The sequence below is a fragment of the Perna viridis genome, chromosome 2 (assembly GCF_037379345.1).
Source record: "Perna viridis isolate PV_CMFRI_1.1 ecotype Kerala chromosome 2, ASM3737934v1, whole genome shotgun sequence".
NCBI classification, from domain to species: domain Eukaryota; kingdom Metazoa; phylum Mollusca; class Bivalvia; order Mytilida; family Mytilidae; genus Perna; species Perna viridis.
In genome coordinates this window covers 29768339-29788850 of record NC_142446.1, presented here as the reverse complement: position 1 = coordinate 29788850, position 20512 = coordinate 29768339, and the positions used below count along the sequence as shown (strand labels likewise).

Genomic DNA, 20512 nt, shown 5'->3' with positions numbered 1-20512 from the left:
TGACACTATTATAATGAATCCGAGGCTTCTTTTTTAGTTGTGGAAAGTGATTAATTTGTCAAAAATATATCCTTGTTTTTTTTTTCATACCCAAACTGTGATATGTAACATTCAATTTATATATACAAGAGCAATCTTTTTTCGGTCGTATAAAAGTCATACAAGCGATGCATTCTGGACAATCAGTACCTCGGGTTTTAAATTCAGTAGTAGGTACGAGATCACAATTAATTCCCCTTGACTTTTCGTTGTATAGTTCCCCTTTTTAGTGTGTTTCCTCCTGATTTTTTTCTTTTCTGTCCTAAACTTTATTGCCTAATATTTGCTGAAATGTAGGACAAGGATCAAATTTACAAGGATTTTTTTCACTGTAATTTTACGTGAAGTTGTGATTTGGTCCTATGGAAGAAGGAATTTTGGACATTTGTCAGTGGTCACTATTCATGTCTACGGGGTCTCCGAAGCAAAGGTGCTATAATAAAAAAATGATGGTGATTTTTTTCTGGCACTCTTATAGAAACCTGCTTTTATACATGTTTCCATATTGGTGAAGTATTATTAAGTTTGAAGGAGTGGATTTTTTTATATGTCAAAATGGGTCTGTCGAAACGCATTACGAAATTAATTGTGTTCTCGTACCTGTAGCTACAGTTATTTTAAAGATTACCCTCCATCTTTTTTTAGCAGTACACGTGATTTTTATATTGTACAAATACCTTATTATTTTCATGATTTAATGTGGTAACATTGAATGATATAACCAAACCTTTTAAAAGGGAACACAGGAAATTAATAATTTGCAGACACATACTAGGATCACAAGTGGTTTGTGTGCAGTGAGTATTCAAGATCACCAAACACACCCTGCTCTCCTCTTAAGCTGAAAGAGGAGGTCAGAGGGTATGTCTGTCAATCGCGTATACTCATTGTACACAAGCCCATGTGCAAAGATATTCGGATTTGAAATGAAACACCTACAAATAAGTCAAAGCGCATTGGTAAATGTTCTTGAAACAGCAAGGTAATCCATACCATCCATATCACAGACTCATGAAATTTCAATTGTCGTTGCTAGATTCAGAGTCTAAATGGTTGAAAAAATGTTGATATAATTTTTGTATGGATGAAGGTAGATCAAGTTGATCTATTTGAAGTTTAAAGAGTAATCAAGGGAACCAAGGTTATAGCGGTAATCAAAATAATGTAATCCAGGGACAAAGACCAGACATGGAAAACAGACACACACAACAAAGAACATAAAGTAACTAAAATCATTCATACAAAGTAACAAAAGTAAATGAGCAACTCGGACTCCACTAAAAACTGGGAGCATGGACCAGGTGCACCGGTAGGGTAAGCGTCCTCTGCTTTTCTAGAAACACCCGCCGAGTTGCTCATAAAAAGTCAAGTCCGAGGTAGACAAACGAGGAAAGGAAAACTTTGACCCGTTGAATAAATCAGTTTTCATGGTGCTGATGGATACACCATAACGATCCACGAGTTCATGATGACGACCATAAAACTTCTGTAGTGATGACTTCAATCTTGTAGCAACATAACCCTGTTCCAGAAGCCTATTTGTTAGAGTTATAGCGCGATACAAAAAGTCCGCGTAGTTTCGGCAAAAATTCCAGCATTTTGTAAACATCTTCCTCTGTATATTTGAAAGACGATTTGGAATTATTTCTTACAAAGTATGAGGAATCCCTACCAAGAACTATATATTTGTATCTAAGTGTACCATCTTTTTGGAAAAACAACGATGTATAATATTTTTAAGTCGGGATTTTAACTGAGTATGGGGAATAGAAGTATACAATGTTGAAAAATCATAGGTTTTAATGCTATTATATTCAGATAATAGTCTTGAACAGATTGTCTCCAAAAGATCTTTCGAATTTTTCAGGATCCACATTGAATTAATACCACTACGGGAGTAACAAGTGTTGTGGTAGGACTGCAGTCCCTCTTTGACAGCTGTGAGTACAGAAGTTAAAAGTTTTGAAAGAGGTTCGGTGGTACATTTTGCAGATCCAGCTATGAAACGTTGTTCGTGTGGATTCTTGTGAAGTTTAGGAATCCAGTACATAGACGGTAAATCACAATCATCGTCCTTGGTAGAGAGACCAAAAGAGGACAGCACAGATCTATGGTTTTCCACAAGAAGTGTTATCTATAAATGGCATTTTGAGATTTGTTTTCTCTCATATGACAAAATTCTTATGTGTGTTCTCTCCCTAACTGTAAAAGGATTGTTCTAAATGCTGATGCACAGGGGTTTGATTTCATGAGTTAGATCAATAGAATGACAAAAAAGAAATGTACTAAAATGCTGTTTTAAAGATTTTTTTACATGTTACTATCCATAACAATACATTAAATGATTTTAGTGTATGGCCATGGATAGTAAAATATTAAAAAAATCGTTAACACGGCACAAATTTTTTTGGTCCATTTTATGGATCTAGCTTGTAAAGTCGTGCATGGTCTAATGTAGATTAAGGTCAATCCCTATTGACGTTTGACACTAGGCTGGGGGAGAATAGGTTTCCCCAATGAATCTAGAGAAAACTTGGCAAATACAAATCTGCAGAAAACCTTTTGCAGATTTCTTTCATCGCGCGGTTGATCTATCTATGATCATCTGTACAAAAGTAAACAATATAAAGTGAATTAGATCTCAAGAATAATTTATTCGTAAAACCCAATGCAAACAACTCCATCAGAAAATGCGAAATACATGAAGATATTACCCATTGGCAATTCAATAAGATATGGTTAATAATCCCGTACTTTATCTTCTGTATCTGCCTAGCTTTCTAACGTTCTGTAACAAGTCTTTCCGCCAAAACTGAAATTGCCTTCTACATCTCCACTGTCCATACTCGTGTTTCATGTGTTCAAATAATTACATTCAATATTGTCTTCAAAACACAAACTGAAACACCAGGAGACTCATAAACATGATGCCAAAGGACGCAACGGCGTCCATTCAGGGTAGAACTAAACCAAACCTGAAACAAATTGAGAATATGAGTATATACGAAGTTTTACTTCACACATTATATATCCAAAGTCAGCTAATTATTATTGTTAAGTATCATATCTATAAAACGCGATAAAATATCACAAGCAAAAGTTGATCTAACATCTCTTCATTTCTTTTTGTATATTAGTTTATGTAGGAAGAAACTGATGTCCATTTTCGGTTAAATAAATTATGTACTTGTAGGGGTCTGTAAGACCTTCTTAATTTTATTAAACAAAGTATTCTGACCTGTCTGTGGTCCAGTAATACTGAAAGTTCCGTCAAATGGTCCAAATTCTCTATTGCTAAATCTATCTAGTCCCATAGGTTCCGCATCAAAGTTGGTAGTGGCTAAGCTGTTCCACTCGCCTAAGCCGGGTGTATTTAGGTCAGCACCATTTAATCCATCAAACCAACGAACATTTCCGCCAACCATTCCACCAATAAAATGATTTCCAAAGCCAGAAAATCGACCTTTAGGAAAACCAATATTCATCGATTCCCTCAATCCGACAACTGTCGAGTCAATTTTGTTCGTCGAAATTTTTTCCCCAACACGTGTCGCCAGTCCTCTCTTAGGGTATCCTGCATTTACATTATGACTTCCTTTTGCAATACTACCAACCTTGCCTTTCAGATAACCTCCAGTAATAAAACCGTTCAACCCGTCTTTTGTCATTCCACCCATTTTGCTTTTCATATAGGCTCTATTTAAAAGACTATTCGGGAAGCCGTTTATCATTCCAATTTTGGAGTGTCCACCTCTGTAAGTCTGCCTTCCGAATCCCGGCATACCCCATGGATCTATAGGGACCATATGTCTAAAACCATCAAAGTTTTGGACGCCATATGAACCAAATCCTGTAAAAATGAAAATAAGCATTATTATTAGACCTTGTGTAAATAGTGGACTAGCATTAAGCATTTCTAGTTTTTAAATTACAAATTATAAAATAAACTGAATGTACGTACTAAGAAAGTTGAAACACCGATATAACATCGTGGAAACAATGAACTGTGTACTTTTACTTATGTGTATAAAATTTATTACCTTTATAATATGTTGCAGACACACAGTTTAGAGCGACCACGAGTACAGCTATCTTCAACATTGCAAACTGCTTCTGAAAAAGAAGAGGATTTTAATTCTTCCTCGATACAATTGAAGCAATGTTGATTTTCCTTCCGTGCAAAATGTAAATGCATATGTTGCAAGAGACAATTACAGCCTTCTAGAGAACATGAGAGAAGTTAAAGTATTTTTTATGTCACATACCAATCTTTTTATATGAAATCCTCTTGTATCAGATAGTTACAAAGAATTCCTTACGATTAGAACTTGTTTCCACCTCCTTTTATACAGACCATCTTGTCACTGATGGCCAGGCTATTAAACTATTCCGATCATTAGAAAGCAATAGCTTACAACGTTAACATCACGTTTCGGGACTTGTCTGTAGTCAATATCGTATTTGGGAAGTAATCTGTGGTTAATGTTTATTATGTGCGGAAACTATACTTAATATCGTTTCTTTTCGTGTATAATGACCGTTCCATAAACACAGGTGCAAATTGTAAGTTGGTTATACCTAGCCAATCTATATATACTTTTTGGGACACGTTGATGTCCTGTTGGATGTTCTACTAGGTCAACCTGATCTCTGCTAAAATTAGTTCTGGGCCATACCACGTATACAAACTGTCAAAAGCGCGAATATTTTCAGTTATTTTAAATAGTATCTTTAAACCTGATTCCAATCGTAAAAAGAATATTTGAACATCAAGTATGGACAAAGGAATATTTTTTTCGTCATAACATTCGACTTCTGAAGATTAAAAATTGACTAGAATGTTTGATAATCAAACAGACCCTGATTGACATTTCAATTTACCAACAGTTTGCCGAATTATCTGTGCCAGCTCGCAGGTGCTGCAGCCAACGGGATAAGTCAAGTCAATGTTATTCCGAACTCCTGCTCACCCGTCATCACATTTATAGATCTCTTATTAAAATTAACGGAAATATATATCAGTGTTTCATCTTTACTCTGTAAAAATGAATTATAAGGTAATACATGTAAGACGCCTTTATCAGGACGGGTAAATGTGAGAGCGTAATGGGAGTACGCACCTCCCTTCTCAAAGAAAAAAATATCTGCTAAATATTGTATTGAATATGACAATTTATCATATTAATTCATTAAACATGTCATAATCTGCTTTCATTTAATACCGATTCTCGTAACAACGCTCCCCTTCATCCGCCAGTTTATTATATTATCTCGTGAAAATAATTGATTCAACCAACAACGTAAATTAACACCTCTGCGACTATTTAGATGTTTCTGTTTAGAAAATCCCCACTTAACATGGACCTAGGAACCGCTACGGTTGGTACTGCTCCGACCGTAGCAATAGTTTTGACAGATACGGTATGCCGTACCAGTCATTTTCACGTAAAATGTTTTTTTGAACATATTTCACCAGTTTTCTTATTTTCTATCTTCTTCATTTTCAGATGTCAGAAACAGTACCATTAAGTTTTTGCTTTCTACACCAATGCTTAAGTCTTATCCTTGGGAGTTTTGAAACTGTCCTATTCCTCTTTTCTTGATTGTACAATGTTAGTTTTATTATATTTCATATTCTCATTTTTGTTTGTTTTACATGTAGTTACGCTTCGTTTCTCAGTAGCTCATCTAAGCTTGCAACCATGCATCTTTTTATTTGGAAAATGATTCGTAAATTTACAAATGCAAGTGTCAAAATCAGCGTGTCATTCAGTACTAAAGGCGTTGATTTATTATGCAGTTACGGATTTCAGTCTTTCCTCATAACAGAATTTTTAGGCTCCAGGATCTGTAAGATGCACATTATGGTCTGCTAGTGATCAATTAAGAGTATCTTTTGAATGCTATTCCAATATGTTGTGTTATGACTTCAAAAAAAATTTGATTCTTTCTCCTGATTACTTTTACCAAACCACAACCTTGCGTCCTGGAAACCAAATTGAAAACAGCATAATTAGTTTTTTTCAAGATATATCTATAAATAATCTCTGTATCAAACTCTGGGAAAATGGGTGCCCTGTTAACCCTAATTCTGGAGAAAGATGTTATTTGTAATATGTTCATATTAAAGACTGATTAATTATTTGGGCTTGTCTTTTTCTGTTTATCCATAATAATATAAAATGTTTCACCAGATGTAGCTTGATACCACCACATAGGTCAAGCCCTGAACAGTTGGTCAAGTATGGAAACACCATTCAAACTTGATACAGGCTAGAATTGTGATTGCAATTAGACAATAGGTCATAGGTAAAAATTTGAAAAGAGTTGAAGTGGCCACTTTGCAACCCCCAAAATCAATCTTTTCGTGGTGTAGCACCTTGTAGTGAAATTGAAGATATTCATTCACTTTTACTCAAGTTATTGTTCAGACATAAGGGAAATGCTTGTTATTGGCCCCTAATTCCTAAAAAGTTCAAGTCTTAACCAAAAAATCAGTCTTCCTTTGGTAGTACAACACCTTGTAATATAATTTAAGAGAGATTCATTCACTAACAGTAAAGTTATAATCCGGACATCATCAAAATGTGTTTCAGGTCTTAATTTATAAAATGTTCAAACCCCTAAAATCAATACCAACCATTCTTTTGCGTCTACAAAAGAGGAAGACAAACAGGGCCATACCATTATATCACCACAATTTTTTTTGGTGGCTGTATAGTAAAAATCAACTTCTAATTCCACATCTGTACATTTACTTCAGTATCAAAAGTTTACAAAATGTAAAAAGGTTGCATATATTCCTTATAAAAGAGCATGGGATAGGTTTGAAAAAGCTAACAATGACCACAGCAACAGAAACAAGAGGCTCCCAGGAGCCTGAATTGAATTTTGCAATAAATTTAACAAGCAGTTGTCCAACAAGTTTAACTCAAGAAGTTTTTGGTAGGGCTTAAAAGGACCATTTCAACAATTGAAAGTTTCTTGTAATCTATCATAGTTTTCAAGATATTAACTGAAAACTGTTTAAAAAAAGTCATTTTTCCCCTTTCTAGGGCAATAACTCTTACAAGAAGTCATCTGACAACTTTTATCCCTGAAGACTTTTGTATTCCTAATAATAAGGATCATTTCAGCTATTGAAAGAATTCTGCTAAATCTAACGGTTTTGGAGATATATGTAAAAAAATACTGTCTGACCACTATGTTCTATTTTTAGTAACGGCTGCCATGTTTTTTTTGACAAATCAAAAATCTGCACAACAGTTCTATGCAGGATACCCCAAGGAACATTCATAACAAGTTTGGTTTCAATTGGTCAAGTAGCATCAGAGGAGAAGACTTTTGAAAGAAATAAAATTAAAAATAGCAAAAATCGTTGAAAAAGGGCAATTACTCCAACATGGCTAAATGGATTAAAACCAAAATTTGACCAGAGATAGATCTTATCATCCTAAACACTTTTACTCTGTCAGAATTTAGCTAAACCTAATGGCTTTGGAGATATATGTGAAAAACTACTGTCTGACCCCTATATTCTATTTTTAGTAACAGCAGCCATGTTTTTCGACAAATCAAAAATTCCCACACCAGTTCTATGCAGGATACCCCAAGGAACATTTATACCAAGTTTGGTTCTAATCAGTCAAGTAATTTCAGAGGAGAAGAGTTTTGTATAATTGCTAATGATGACGACGGACGCTTAGTGACGGCAAAAGCTCACATGGCCTTTGGCCAGGTGAGCTAAAAAGTCAGTGTCAAAACCCATCACCCTGAAGATATATACCAAACACTAAATGATCCACAACATAAGAGTGCTGTGAAAGTACAGTTGTTTGTGGGGTATCAATTTTCATGGTTTTCAAGGCTAGGCCATAACACGAAATTTGGTTCCCAAAGAAAAAGGAGATTTGCATTGATGCATATACAGAAAAATTCAAACACCAAGAATTCCAGAATCCACGAACTTCCTTCCTAATCCACGAAAATTGGTATCCATGAATCAAAATACTTTCACAGTAACATGTCCAGAAGACAGATATTAAGAAAGGGGATACAACCCACACAGAAAAATTTGAAATAATATTCACTTCTGTTAATAATACAATGCTACATGTAAATATCTAAATTGCTTGATTATTTATTGATCTACATGTATAAAGCTTTCTAAGTATTTATCATAAAAATATAAAATTTTAAACTAGAAATACTGTGAGCAACTTCATAAACAGAATACCTACGCTTGAAATGAAGTAACATGTTAAATATAAAACCCTTGAGAGGTTATGTAAATGTTGCCCTTCTTAAGCTTTAAGGTGAGTTCCCTTAAGTTGGATTTTCTCCCTTTGGAGTCCTCATCTACATATGATGCCTAACCTTCCTCAATGTCATCAAAATCCTTTGAGTAGTTTAGGAGTTGCACTTGCAAAAGATGTGGATAATCAGACAGAGTGATTCCTAAATACCCCAAAACTTTGCTCGCAGGGTTTTACAAATTTTCAATTTCATGAGGGAACCTTGGCCATCTGGGGTCCTTTTCCTGTATGTACCTGTGCATAAGTACACTTAAACTTAGACCAAACGTTATATACACTGGTAGATGATACATAGCCACATTTTAGCTGACAAAAGTTTATAAGACTTTCAAACACAAGTAGACAGCAGTCAAATTTACTTCCACTGATGACTAAAGGTGGAGACAACAAAACACAGACCCAATTACACTGTTATAGCATTTATTCATAAAATAATTCAATTCATTTTGCAAACCTTTCATTACATCTGTTTTATTCAGAACACAGGAACAAACAGAACATGTCCATTCTGCCCAACATTTTATTGTACATTTAGTTTCAGGTACAACACATGTGCAGGCCTGCTCTGTTGTTGAAGTACATGTGTAGGCCTTCCCCTATCATAGTACAACACATATGTAGGCCTGTCCTGTTACTGTAATACAATACGTGTAGGCCTGCCCTGTTATAGTAGTACAACACATGTGTAGACCTGCTCTGTTATTGAAGTACAACACATTTGTAGCCCTACTCTGTTATCTTAGTACAACACATTTATAGGCCTGCTCTGTTATTGTAGTAGACTTTATCTATATTCTGACACCATAGTTGGTAAAGCTGTAAAACATCCAACCTACAAAACTGTACTCTATGCCATTGATTGGACTTCTTGTCATGTAACTTTTAGAAGAATAACATTAACATTGTTTTACTCATCACTAGAACTACTACTAGATGAGTCACTTGACATAAACCCAACATCTTCATTTTCTTTATTATGTCCCTTAATATCAGCTAAAATTCCTGAACTAGTACTGAGAGCATGATGGAGGTCTGAGGAATGTTGCCATGTAGTTGACTGAGAACCAGATCCATGATCTAAAAATAGATAACATTCATACAAATAAATGCCTTGCAAACTAATTTATATACAAAAATTGCTACAATGAATTCTTTCTGGCTGAAATTTTTTGTTTGGATCCCTTTTTGGCACCTAATTTTCCAAACCTCAAATATAAAAGCAACCTTCTTTTGCATTTGAAAAGTATGAAACCTTGTGGTACAATTTTACACACTTTTACTCAAGTTTTAATCCATCATTAGTTTAATAGGAATCAACTGGAGTATATTTTTTGTGGTGCAGAATCTTGGTTGTACAAATTTTAACCAGGTATTGCACCAAACCTTAAACAAAAAACTAGAAGCCCTGTTTGTCACAGGAGCCCCACATCATTTGTTAGTAGTGATTTTTTTTTGTAAATCAAATGTGTCTGTAAGACGCTAATGATGCCCCCTCTTACTAGATTTGCCAAATTAAGAATATGTTTTTTTTTTTAATGAAGAAAGGTTATTTACTGTTGGTTGATGCAGTAAATATTTGGTTTGTTAGGCTAAGCACTGCAAAAATACTTGTGATGAGAAAAAGAGGACTGACAGACACATAAAAAATGTTAATAACCCCAATAACAAATCCCTAACTTCGTTGCTTGGGGTATACTTCTGACAAAAATTACTACGTCCAACTATCACCCAGTTCCGTGATATTCAAAGTCCAACTTTTACCCAGTTCCATAATATTCCACAAAAATCAACATCCTATGACCATGCACACCTTCATCAAGTGTAGAAACATCCTGCAAAAATTTTTGGTGAAGTTCAAAAATTGTAACAGGAGATAGCTGGACAAGCCATGATATGTGTAATCCAGATGGACTGACGGACGGACGAATGAAAGGACGGACAGGGATAAATTAATAATGGGGGCATAAAAATGTGATCAAATGTCAAGACCAAATATCTAATAGATTGGCTCTCAAAAGTGAGCTATCACACAAAGGTTTTTATTAAGAAATAAAATTATACTATGCACATTGACAAAACAACTTCTGACTTGAAAATAGTGAGATCATACATCTTACCAGTAACAACAGACTAGTTACCAAGTGCTTTACTATTGTGATGTTTTATTACTGCAAAAATGCAACTGGGTAACAATCATCAAATTTAAAACTCTGCTTTTAGGGAAAACGTCAGATTTTTGAATTCATGGATTTGATACCACTATCATACAAAGGAATGGGAAATTTCTTTTTTGTTGGGAACCAAACGTAATGGTTGAACAAACCACTCAAAACTTTTATCCCATGATCAATTATACTTTCACAGTAGTAAAAATAAAAACTACTGTAATTTTTGAATTTTCAGTATTTGTCAATATAACGTTTGTCTACATGACTTCACAGTTGATGTGATAATTTCTTCTGATGGTAACAAGCTTGTCCAATGGATGTGTTCTGAATTTAACCATGTGTGCCTACAGGAAAATCAAGGGAACAAGGACTTACCACTTGAAAAGCTAAATGATTGGTTGTAACGGTATGACTGTAGCAAGTATGCCCGCAAGACTTACCACTTAACATGTCCAATGGTTTGTTGTGACTGTATGACTGTAGCATGTATGCCTACAAGACTTACCACATGGCATGCTCAATGGTTTGTTGTGACTGTAGGACTGTAACTTGTATGCCTACTAGACTTACCACTTGACATGTTCAATGGTTTGTTGTGACTGTATGACTGTAACATGTATGTCTATAAGACTTACCACATGGCATGTGAAATGATTTGTTGTGACTATATGACTGTAACCTGTGCTTACAAGACTTACCACTTGACATGTTCAATGATTTGTTGTGACTGTACGACTGTAACATGTGTGCTTACAAGACTTACCACTTGACACATTCAATGATTTATTGTGACTGTATGACTGTAGCATTAATGCCTACAAGACTTACCACATGGCATGTTAAATGATTTGTTGTGACTATGACTGTAATAAAAGTGCCTACATGACTTACCCATTGAAGTGTTAGCTGAGGATCTGTTACTTGACATTGGTTCTCCATATGATCCCTGTGACTGTAACATATGTCCACCTGCCGGGATATCACCTGCTTTACCCAAAAACCCATGTCTCATTTCAAAATCTGTTGGATATGGACGCCTTGGGTCACCTGAAAATATACCAGATGCAAATTGCATACATGTCTAAATAATTTATTCAATTCTCTAGCAAAACTCTGTATCAATATACCAACAATAGATTCAACAGTAATTTTAGAAAGACTAGTGCAAAGTAAAAATTAAAAAGCGACCTTAAATAAATTAAATTTTTTTTTGGATTGAAGGTTGTTCATTTCCCGTTTGATATACTTTTTCTTTGTTTCTACTTTTGTTTTCTTCACTGCATACCTTGACTTAACATACTTCTGTTTTCATTTTAATGGGCAAAAGTCTCTTAATTATAAAGTCCAGGGGTGGAAATATATTTTTTCCACCGTTATTTTTTTGTTGTAGCATGGGCCATATTACTCATCTGGATAAAAGTGATCATTAAAATTAAATGGGACAGACCAACCAAACTGTTTCAATATAACTATCAGGGTGGGTAATGTGATTTTTTTCCCATTAATCTGAAGCCATATGAAAGGTGTTGTTGGCATCCTTCATGCCACTAAACAATCCAAAAAACTTGCACTGTGTTTACTATAAGTATCATCTATGGTTGCCCTTGATTTTATATTGAAACTTTAGAAATACTAGTGATCCTCATTTCTTACTTCACCAAGTTATTTATATACAATTTCATTTTTCATCCAAACTTCACTTGAACTAAATGTATTATATTTTTTTTACCTGGTGCCCATGTAGGAGGAGAGGCAACTGCATTACTAGCACTGATTCTATGGGCAAACTTAATAAGCTCCTCTGAAGAGACCTTCTTGTTATTTGCTTGCTGAATGGCATTTAATTTCTTCTTTGCCTGGTATATTGCTGTGGACTATAATTAATTAATAATGACATTAATTTGTCATTAAATCATGAATTATTATGGTACAACAACATGCAAACAGTTCAGGAAAATTACATGAAAAACAAGTACTATCATAAATAAGAGGTTCTTATGAGCCTGAATTGCTCACCTGTTTTAATAGCTAAAAAAATGCTGAATACACTATGTTCTATTTTAAGTAACGATGGCAATGTTTTTTCACAGATCATCATTTTGTGCAGGACACCCTAAGAAACAATCATGCTAAGTTTTATTCAAATCCATTCAGTAGTTTCAGAGGAGAAGATGTATAAAAAATTGTTAACGACAGACAACGACGACCTCGGACATTAAATGATGGCAATACCTCACATGGCCTATGGCCAGATGAGCTAAAAAGACAGCTTACACATATTATTGCTTTGTTAATCCAAAATCTGATTAAGATTTTATTTGGATTTTATTTGGTAAACTGTACTATATTTTGGTCAAGGTGAAGAAAGTAGGGAACTAGAAACCAGGACCCTGAATCGCTCAGCTGGTTAAAGTTTGTCTTTCAAGGGCAATAAATTTAACAAGTTATCCAACAATTTTGACTCAAGAAGACTTTGGTAGCACTTATCATAAGGATCATTTCAGCAAATGAAAGTTTCTTTCTATCTGTTACAGTTTTTAAGCTACAACATGTATTGACTGAAAACTGTAAAAATAATATATCATTTTTCACCTTTCAAGGGCAATAACTCTTACAAGGAGTTGCTTGACAACTTTGATCCCTGAAGTCTTTTGAAGGCATTATAATAAAGATCATTTCAGCAATTGAAAGAATTTGGCAAAATCTAATGGTTTTGGAGATACACTTGAATATGCGAAAGACTACTGTCTGACCCCTATGCTGTATTTTCAGTAACGGCTGCAATAATTTTCGTTGGATCAGAAATCCCAATGTCATTTCTATGCAGGATACCCCAAGGAACATTCATACCAAGTTTTGTTCCAACTGGTCAAGTAGTGTTAGAGAAGATTTTTGAAGGAAATACCATTAAAAATAGCAAAAAAAACATTGAAAAAGGGCAATAACTCAAACATGATTTAACAGATTACAATGAAAAGTAAACCACAGATAGATCTCATCACGCTAAACATTTATATCCTGTCAGAATTTGGCTAAACTTAACAGTTTTGGAGATATATGTGAAAAACTACTGTCTGACTCTTATGTTCTATTTTTAGTAATGGTGGCCATTTATTTTGTTGGATCAAAAATCCTCACAACAGTTCTATGCAAGATACCCCAAGGAACATGCATACCAAGTTTGGTTAAAATTGGTCAAGTAGTGTCAGAGGAGAAGAGTTTTGAAAAATTGTTAATGACGACGACGACAGATGCCAAGTGATGGCAATAGCTCACATGGCCTTCAGCCAGGTGACCTAAAAATACCTAAACGTCATAGATGATGGTAAATTTGTATCAATTGTATTCAAATAAAATCTTAACACCACCTTATACAATATACTATCACATGTTATACTCACTAAAATTGTCTCTGCTTCCTTTAGACTAGTCTGTAGTTGTTTGATATTAGCATCTCTTTTATCCACCTCAGCTTTCAGTTCATCTATTGTTTTCTGTATCTCTGCTTGTTCAGCAGCTGTGTTAAGATAAGTATTTCATGAAATTTAATTATTATATACTATCTGATGGCATACCACAATAATAAACAAGTACTATCTTTAAAACAAGATAGCCGACGCAGTTTAATTTTTTCTTTTTACTCATAATTTTCGTAAGGAAATAACACAATGCACTCAATTTCAATTTCCTTTTTCGGATGCCACTAAGTTAGCAGTATTTGGCCAATCTGGAAACAGAATTTTGATCAAGTGACTTGGAAGAGCGTCTTTAAGGTCAAAGGGTAAAAAGCAAAACTATACCGACTGCGTTGGAAAAAAGATAATTTATATACTATGATAGAGCTGTCAGTTGACAAATCAGCTATACTCCTTCAAAGGAACCAGAAGTACATAAAAGAAATATATTTTATCCCATTAATTTGCAACTGTTAAACCAGGATCTGATTCAATCCACAGTTGTTTCTTGCCATTTTATATAACTTTTAAAGAGATTTCTACAACTTACATTGGAAAAGCCTGCTAGTTCACCCAAGTCATGACTAAAAAGTTTTCTCTTTAGATTTAACATTAATGTAGAACAGACATAGCATGTTTGCCTACAATTTTTTTAAATATTCCTAGAGATAATGTTGGGTGAACATACTTTTGATTTTCAATTAAAGTATAAAGTAGATCACAGATTGTGAAGTAAATGAGCTTTAATTCAAGAGAAATTTTACACGATTATATACAGATTATATATCCCAATGTCCACATTTAAACAACCTAGTCTGTAGAATTTCATAAATGTTTGGAAAAAGTACAATTATCTGACATTCTTTCATATAATAAAAGAAAGTTACATGTACAAGTCAACACACTTTTCAGAAATAATAGAATATCAATGAAATGAATAATTGCCAGAAACATATTTACTGGTTATAAAAGAGGAAATAAATTTGATAACAAAAGAAAGTGTAGTAGGGAAGTTCCTGTGACTGAAGGTATTTTGATCAAAAATCCCAAAAACAGTCAAAATTGACTCTAATACTTGATACACCATTTGATTTGTCTTAAATTGACATAAAGAAAACTAAGTGTTTTGATTATCATGGTTTATAATTATTATTTGTGGGTATAACAATATGCATGGTTTTTATGGTCAAAGGTTAACTGCAAGTGTTGTGAAACAAGTACATTTTGTATCAGTCCATAAAAACAGACACTAATAATTTTTTTTCTTGAATGGTTAGAAAAACAAATATGATTCAGTGAAAGTAAACACCGACCAATTGGTCACATTTTTATTGACCTATAAACTATAAATTCAAGTATTCTTCTTAACTATCTTTCCCCCATAAAAACTTATACCCAAGAAAACAAATGAATATCGTTTTATCAACTTTCCTATTGTGATTATAAACCTTGTGTGAGCAAACTATTTCGTATCAAGGAAATCCTTTGTTACTTTTCCATGAAGTGTGAACATGTAAGACGTCCACATTATGATCTTACCAACACTTTTTAGTAATACATGTATATATAAATCTGTCTGTACCAAAAATTTTTCAAGTAATATCCCAAAACATAAACTTTAGCATCTTTCCTTTACAAGCACTGGTAAGCAATTTCTATGGGCAAGATAGACTTTGACATAGGCCTAGTGGCTTAAGTTAAAGATTACTAAAGTATTGGATTTATGAAAATCGTGTACTGTTATACCTGTCTTCAGAGATTCTTTAATTTCTTTATCTTTGTGCACAAGTAAGTCCATTAAGTTCATTGTATCTGGAGCATCTGGCCTTTGTTGACCTTTCGGTGTGCTCATGATCTCAAACAACTCCCTGTAGTAGTAAAATGCACAAATCTAAATAATCCTGTTAATACTTTTTGTGTAGTTTTCATAATCTCATACTATCTCATGAACAACTTGCACATACTTTCATACATATGATGGGGACATAACTTTTTGTAGGTTTAGACTAATCTGGAGCTGGCATGTCGATTAACTGATGGTAATCCTTCATTTGTACATTTGTGTAATTTATTTTCAGTTTCTTTATTTTCCAAGAAACAAGAGACTCTGACCTTTTTGAACTGATTTTTATGTGTGTTTAATTGTGTAATATTTTTTCCACTGTTGCTAGATTTTAAAGGCAAGATTGTAATCACACCAAAGTACTTTAACCCTGCCATGTTATTGCATCTGTCCAAAGCAGGATTTCTAGCCTCTGTACATATAAGTCTCATGCCATTTCAAAAATTTTTCAAGGTAACCAGGATTCTAGCAATAATCAGAAATACACATGTAACATATCCAGGGATAATGAATATACCACAAAAATAGACACATGAAACAAAGTAATAAATAAGAATCAAAATAACTCACAGAAACAAAGTTGAATAAGCAACCAAGAATCCACTAAATATTGGATGCATGGACCAAGTGCACCAGAAAAAATGCATGTTCCTTTATATTTCCATCAGTGTTCTCCCCATAATTTTAAAATAGTGCAGTGCTTACTAGCATAGCACAGCTCTTTTGGCCTTCCTCCAAACTTATAGCACAGTGCCCATAGTGCATTATAACTAAAATTAATAACTGATAGCACAGTGTTAAGAAACCATAGCACTGCAAAAAACAGTGCTATAATGGCCTGGGGAGAACACTGACTTCGATATAAAGTCTACATATCAAAATATAATAGACGTGATGCAAAAACTCCACAGAAATCACTATTTTGTCAGAGCAGCCAAAACATCCATTGTTTTAAAATACATGTGTAAATGCCCACAATTAATACATACAGCTCACCTACAATGCTTTGTTTCAGAAGATCAAAGATGCAACTGGTTTGTTTAGATTGACAGAACACACAAAATACATGTAAATGTTAGTGTCATTACAATCAGTCTGGACCAAAAACTTTTTAGCCACCAGTCAACAGGACTAGTAGACAAAATCTTTCACCAGTTCCAAAACTGATTTACTAGTTCAAGAACTAGACTTTTTCAAAGGTTCATAAATTATTGATTGGACAAGACTGTAGTTGTTAGTTTACAATTAAAAATTGCCTACATGTATTACTATCAGTCCTCCATACAACATTAGAAAAAAGAAAAAAAGGATGGGCATATTTTTTTCAACAAATCCAATCAAACCAGTAGCAATAGAAAATAACTACACCGAAACAAAAAATCTACTAGTCTAGGACATCAAACAAGTGGCTAAAGTCGCTGAGTTAATACAACACACAGTTTGGTAAAATAATTCATACAAAACAAAAAGGGATTGAGTTACATTCTCTGATTTATAAATAGGGTAAAATGCCCCCAAAAGAGTCTCAAGTAACCATGAAATAGTACTATAAAGTCCCACCATTGAATGTATATTCAGAAATCCCAATACAGAAATTCTTTTCATATCAACCGGGTACATTGTATACCATATGATTTGAAACTACTTTCTGACAGGGTGCCATCTGTTCTATTCTGTATACAGAATTTCCTCCTTCAAAGGAGCACATTCAAGTTAAGCGGATTAAAGTTAGATAGAGTAATCAAGGGAACCAAGCCCAAGGTTCTAGGTACATGGTTCTTGATTGGTTAAAGATCTAAAATATTTACTGCCTGGAGTTAGTTTAGGAGTTTAACTACTGCTTATAAGTGACTGTCCAATAGGCTTATTTGGAGGCATAGTGTAAATAAGTGATTCCTTCTTCTCTTCTCTCTGTTTAGTGGGGGGCTCGCTCTGGAGTATTGTCCCACTTTGGTAGTGATGAAGGTTGTGCTCTATTTACATGTGGTGATGACAGCAATCTGTATGCGATATGCTAGTTAAAATTGATAAAAACAGGTGGAATGTCTCCTTCGTCTGCACAAACCCTGACTTGAAGGATTCAAGAGCTTGTACTGTGGTCAGGTGTTCAGGCAACTGATTCCATAGTCTGATGCTGAATGGGAAGAATGAACATTTGTATATTTCAGTCCTGCATAATGGGACAACAAATCGGATGGTGTTTCCTCTTGTGTTCAGGCTTGCTGGGTGTAGGTATTGTGCTGCTGGAATGTCAACCAAGTTGTAGACTATACGGTACATCAGTATGAGTTTGGTGTTGGTTCTACTTTGGGATCTCCTGTACTTGGTTGATCCAGATACTGGAGTACACACACAGACCATTGAATCGTACTGGGCAAAGGCAAAGTACAGATTCAAAGAAATGAAAGGTTGTGCCAGATATCTACTACCAAGCTATTTGGATAAAAGAATGTAGCGTGATCGTTGGGGCAGTACTGGTGAAGACGCATTCAGCAAAATTATGGTACATTGCAGAACAGTACAAAGTGTAATTCATTCTGACATTCAAATACTGGGCATTTACTTTATTTATATGTATGAACATGTATAATCTAGTGCTTCCTTAGTTTTTATAATTGACTAATAGGTATATTAATTATCATTAATCTATAAATTCTCTATATTAACTATTCTTGAACTTCAAATATGATTTAAATATATTTTATAAGATATGCCTAATAGAACTTGTTATAAAAAATGAAAAATAAAGATTGAGAACTACATGATTTCTTTTTTAATTATTAATTAGTATATTAGTAATTATACAGGTCTCATTATCTGTTAATTTCAATGCAAACTTGCCATTTTCATTTAAATAAAATAAACACAGACACATATACAATCACTTAAATAAACACAAACACATTTACAACCATTTGTTGACAAAACAATTATTTAAAAAAATAACAATACTTGTACAAAAATACTATACATGTATTGTTCACAATACTTGTATACATGTATTGTGATTGCCAAGTACAGGAGATCCCTACTTTAGCCATTCGAGGTCTTTGATCACTTCGATGGGGTTACTGGTTGTTCTGTAGTCTTCTTAGACAAACCTGTCTACTCTCCTTTGTACTGATTCCAGTTTGTTTGTGTTTAGTAACTATGCGGATTCCCATACAGCCATTAGTGGAGGATGCAAATTGTTCCGGCGCAAAGTCGTTCCGGCCCCAGTTTTTTATTGTATATATATGTATCATTTGGAAACAAGACGATGTTGAATTATCATGAAAGAACTGAATACAACAACAGAAAAACTTACATCAAGGAAAACTTACAGCCTTTGAATATGAACCCATACTTCCGCATAAATTTCAATATATTTTACTAGCATTGGAAACTCCATGATTAATAAACAAGGCAAGATTTTTCATATTTATTATAATAGTTTAACAATACAGATAACAATTTAGCATGATATCACAATGTAATATATATGCACTATACAAAACATAGCACTGGTATTAAAGCAAGTTTTTTTCTGATATCTATTATAGTAATTTAATACAGAAACAATCAAACATGATCTATTACAATTCACATAGTTATCACAAAATGTCACAATTGTCATTAAATGACTATAACACAGGTTCACATTTTCATTAAATAACTATCACACACTTTCACATTGTCATTAAATAACTATCACACATTTCACTTGTCGTCGCTGTCGTAATCAATTGGTTCTTCATCTGGTTCTGGTATTGGTACAGTACACATGCTTTTGCGTTGAAACGGTGGTGCCATCCTGTAATGAAAAAAAAGTGGATAATAAACAAATTGCAAAAGAATACAAATGAACATTTATTTACAAATGTATTCAAATATGATAAAATGAAAAGGAAACCATATTTATTCATCATTTCATTTGATGCATCTTCATTTATAAATAACAAAATAACCAAATGTCTGTAGATCTATGATGGACAATGATGGATATGATTGATGTGTAACTTTAAGTAATAAGTATCAACGATGTTGTGTATTGTAAGTTATATAAATTAAACATACCCTCAACGTCATTGTTGGTTCTTACTGTCTGCCTGAAGATTGACCACTGATGAACACTCCAGATGCTGTTGTATAACCATGTATTGCGCAAGTACGCAATAAGCTGTTGTAGTTGTGGTGATGTGATTTTGGGGATGGAACGACTTTTAAAATGAGGCCGGATCGACTTGGGGCCGGAACGACTGGAAAACTTGTGGGAGGCATATTCAAGAATTGGCCGAACCAGGGTTTTGTAGCACTGTGCTTTGACTTCGCTTGCAAGGCATCGGATACCCTATACTTTGACTGGACAAAACAGAGTTTACGGAAGACATACTCTGCTAGATAACAAATCAGTCAAGTTTTAGTCGTTAAAAGGGCAACATCCTAACTGCTTAACTGGCTAACATTTACCAAAACTGCAAAAGACAATTATCATTTCATTGGAAATAGCAGACCGATGCAAGCGTAAATGAAAAATTGTTTTCCTTATCAGAGTAAAGTATTTCATTAATAAATTACTTTGAAATCAGCTCAATATCGTCTATTTGTTGCAAAAGTTTTTGCCTGGTACTTATGGAGGACGCCATTATTGAACATTCACCAATCAATTAAGACAAGAGAACGGATTATGATTTTTTATCCAATTGGAATCAG

At 34.1% G+C, this 20512-nt stretch overlaps 2 protein-coding genes across 2 annotated transcripts; both read right to left on the bottom strand.

The window, feature by feature from the left end:
* Positions 1-3218: 3218 nt before the first annotated feature.
* On the bottom strand, positions 3219-4147 carry LOC148624552 (uncharacterized). Its single transcript, XM_088571023.1, has 2 exons — positions 4080-4147; positions 3219-3889 (listed from the first exon to the last, which is right to left on the bottom strand). Exons 1-2 carry the CDS (start codon positions 4138-4140, stop codon positions 3219-3221), a joined length of 732 nt encoding a protein of 243 aa, XP_088427149.1. The 5' UTR covers positions 4141-4147.
* Positions 4148-8757: 4610 nt separating this feature from the next.
* On the bottom strand, positions 8758-20509 carry LOC148624551 (mediator of RNA polymerase II transcription subunit 4-like). The gene is made up of 6 exons (XM_088567217.1): positions 20378-20509; positions 15724-15845; positions 13924-14039; positions 12252-12396; positions 11414-11569; positions 8758-9431 (listed from the first exon to the last, which is right to left on the bottom strand). Exons 1-6 carry the CDS (start codon positions 20443-20445, stop codon positions 9262-9264), a joined length of 777 nt encoding a protein of 258 aa, XP_088423343.1. The 5' UTR covers positions 20446-20509; the 3' UTR covers positions 8758-9261.
* Between the last annotated feature and the right edge of the window lie 3 nt (positions 20510-20512).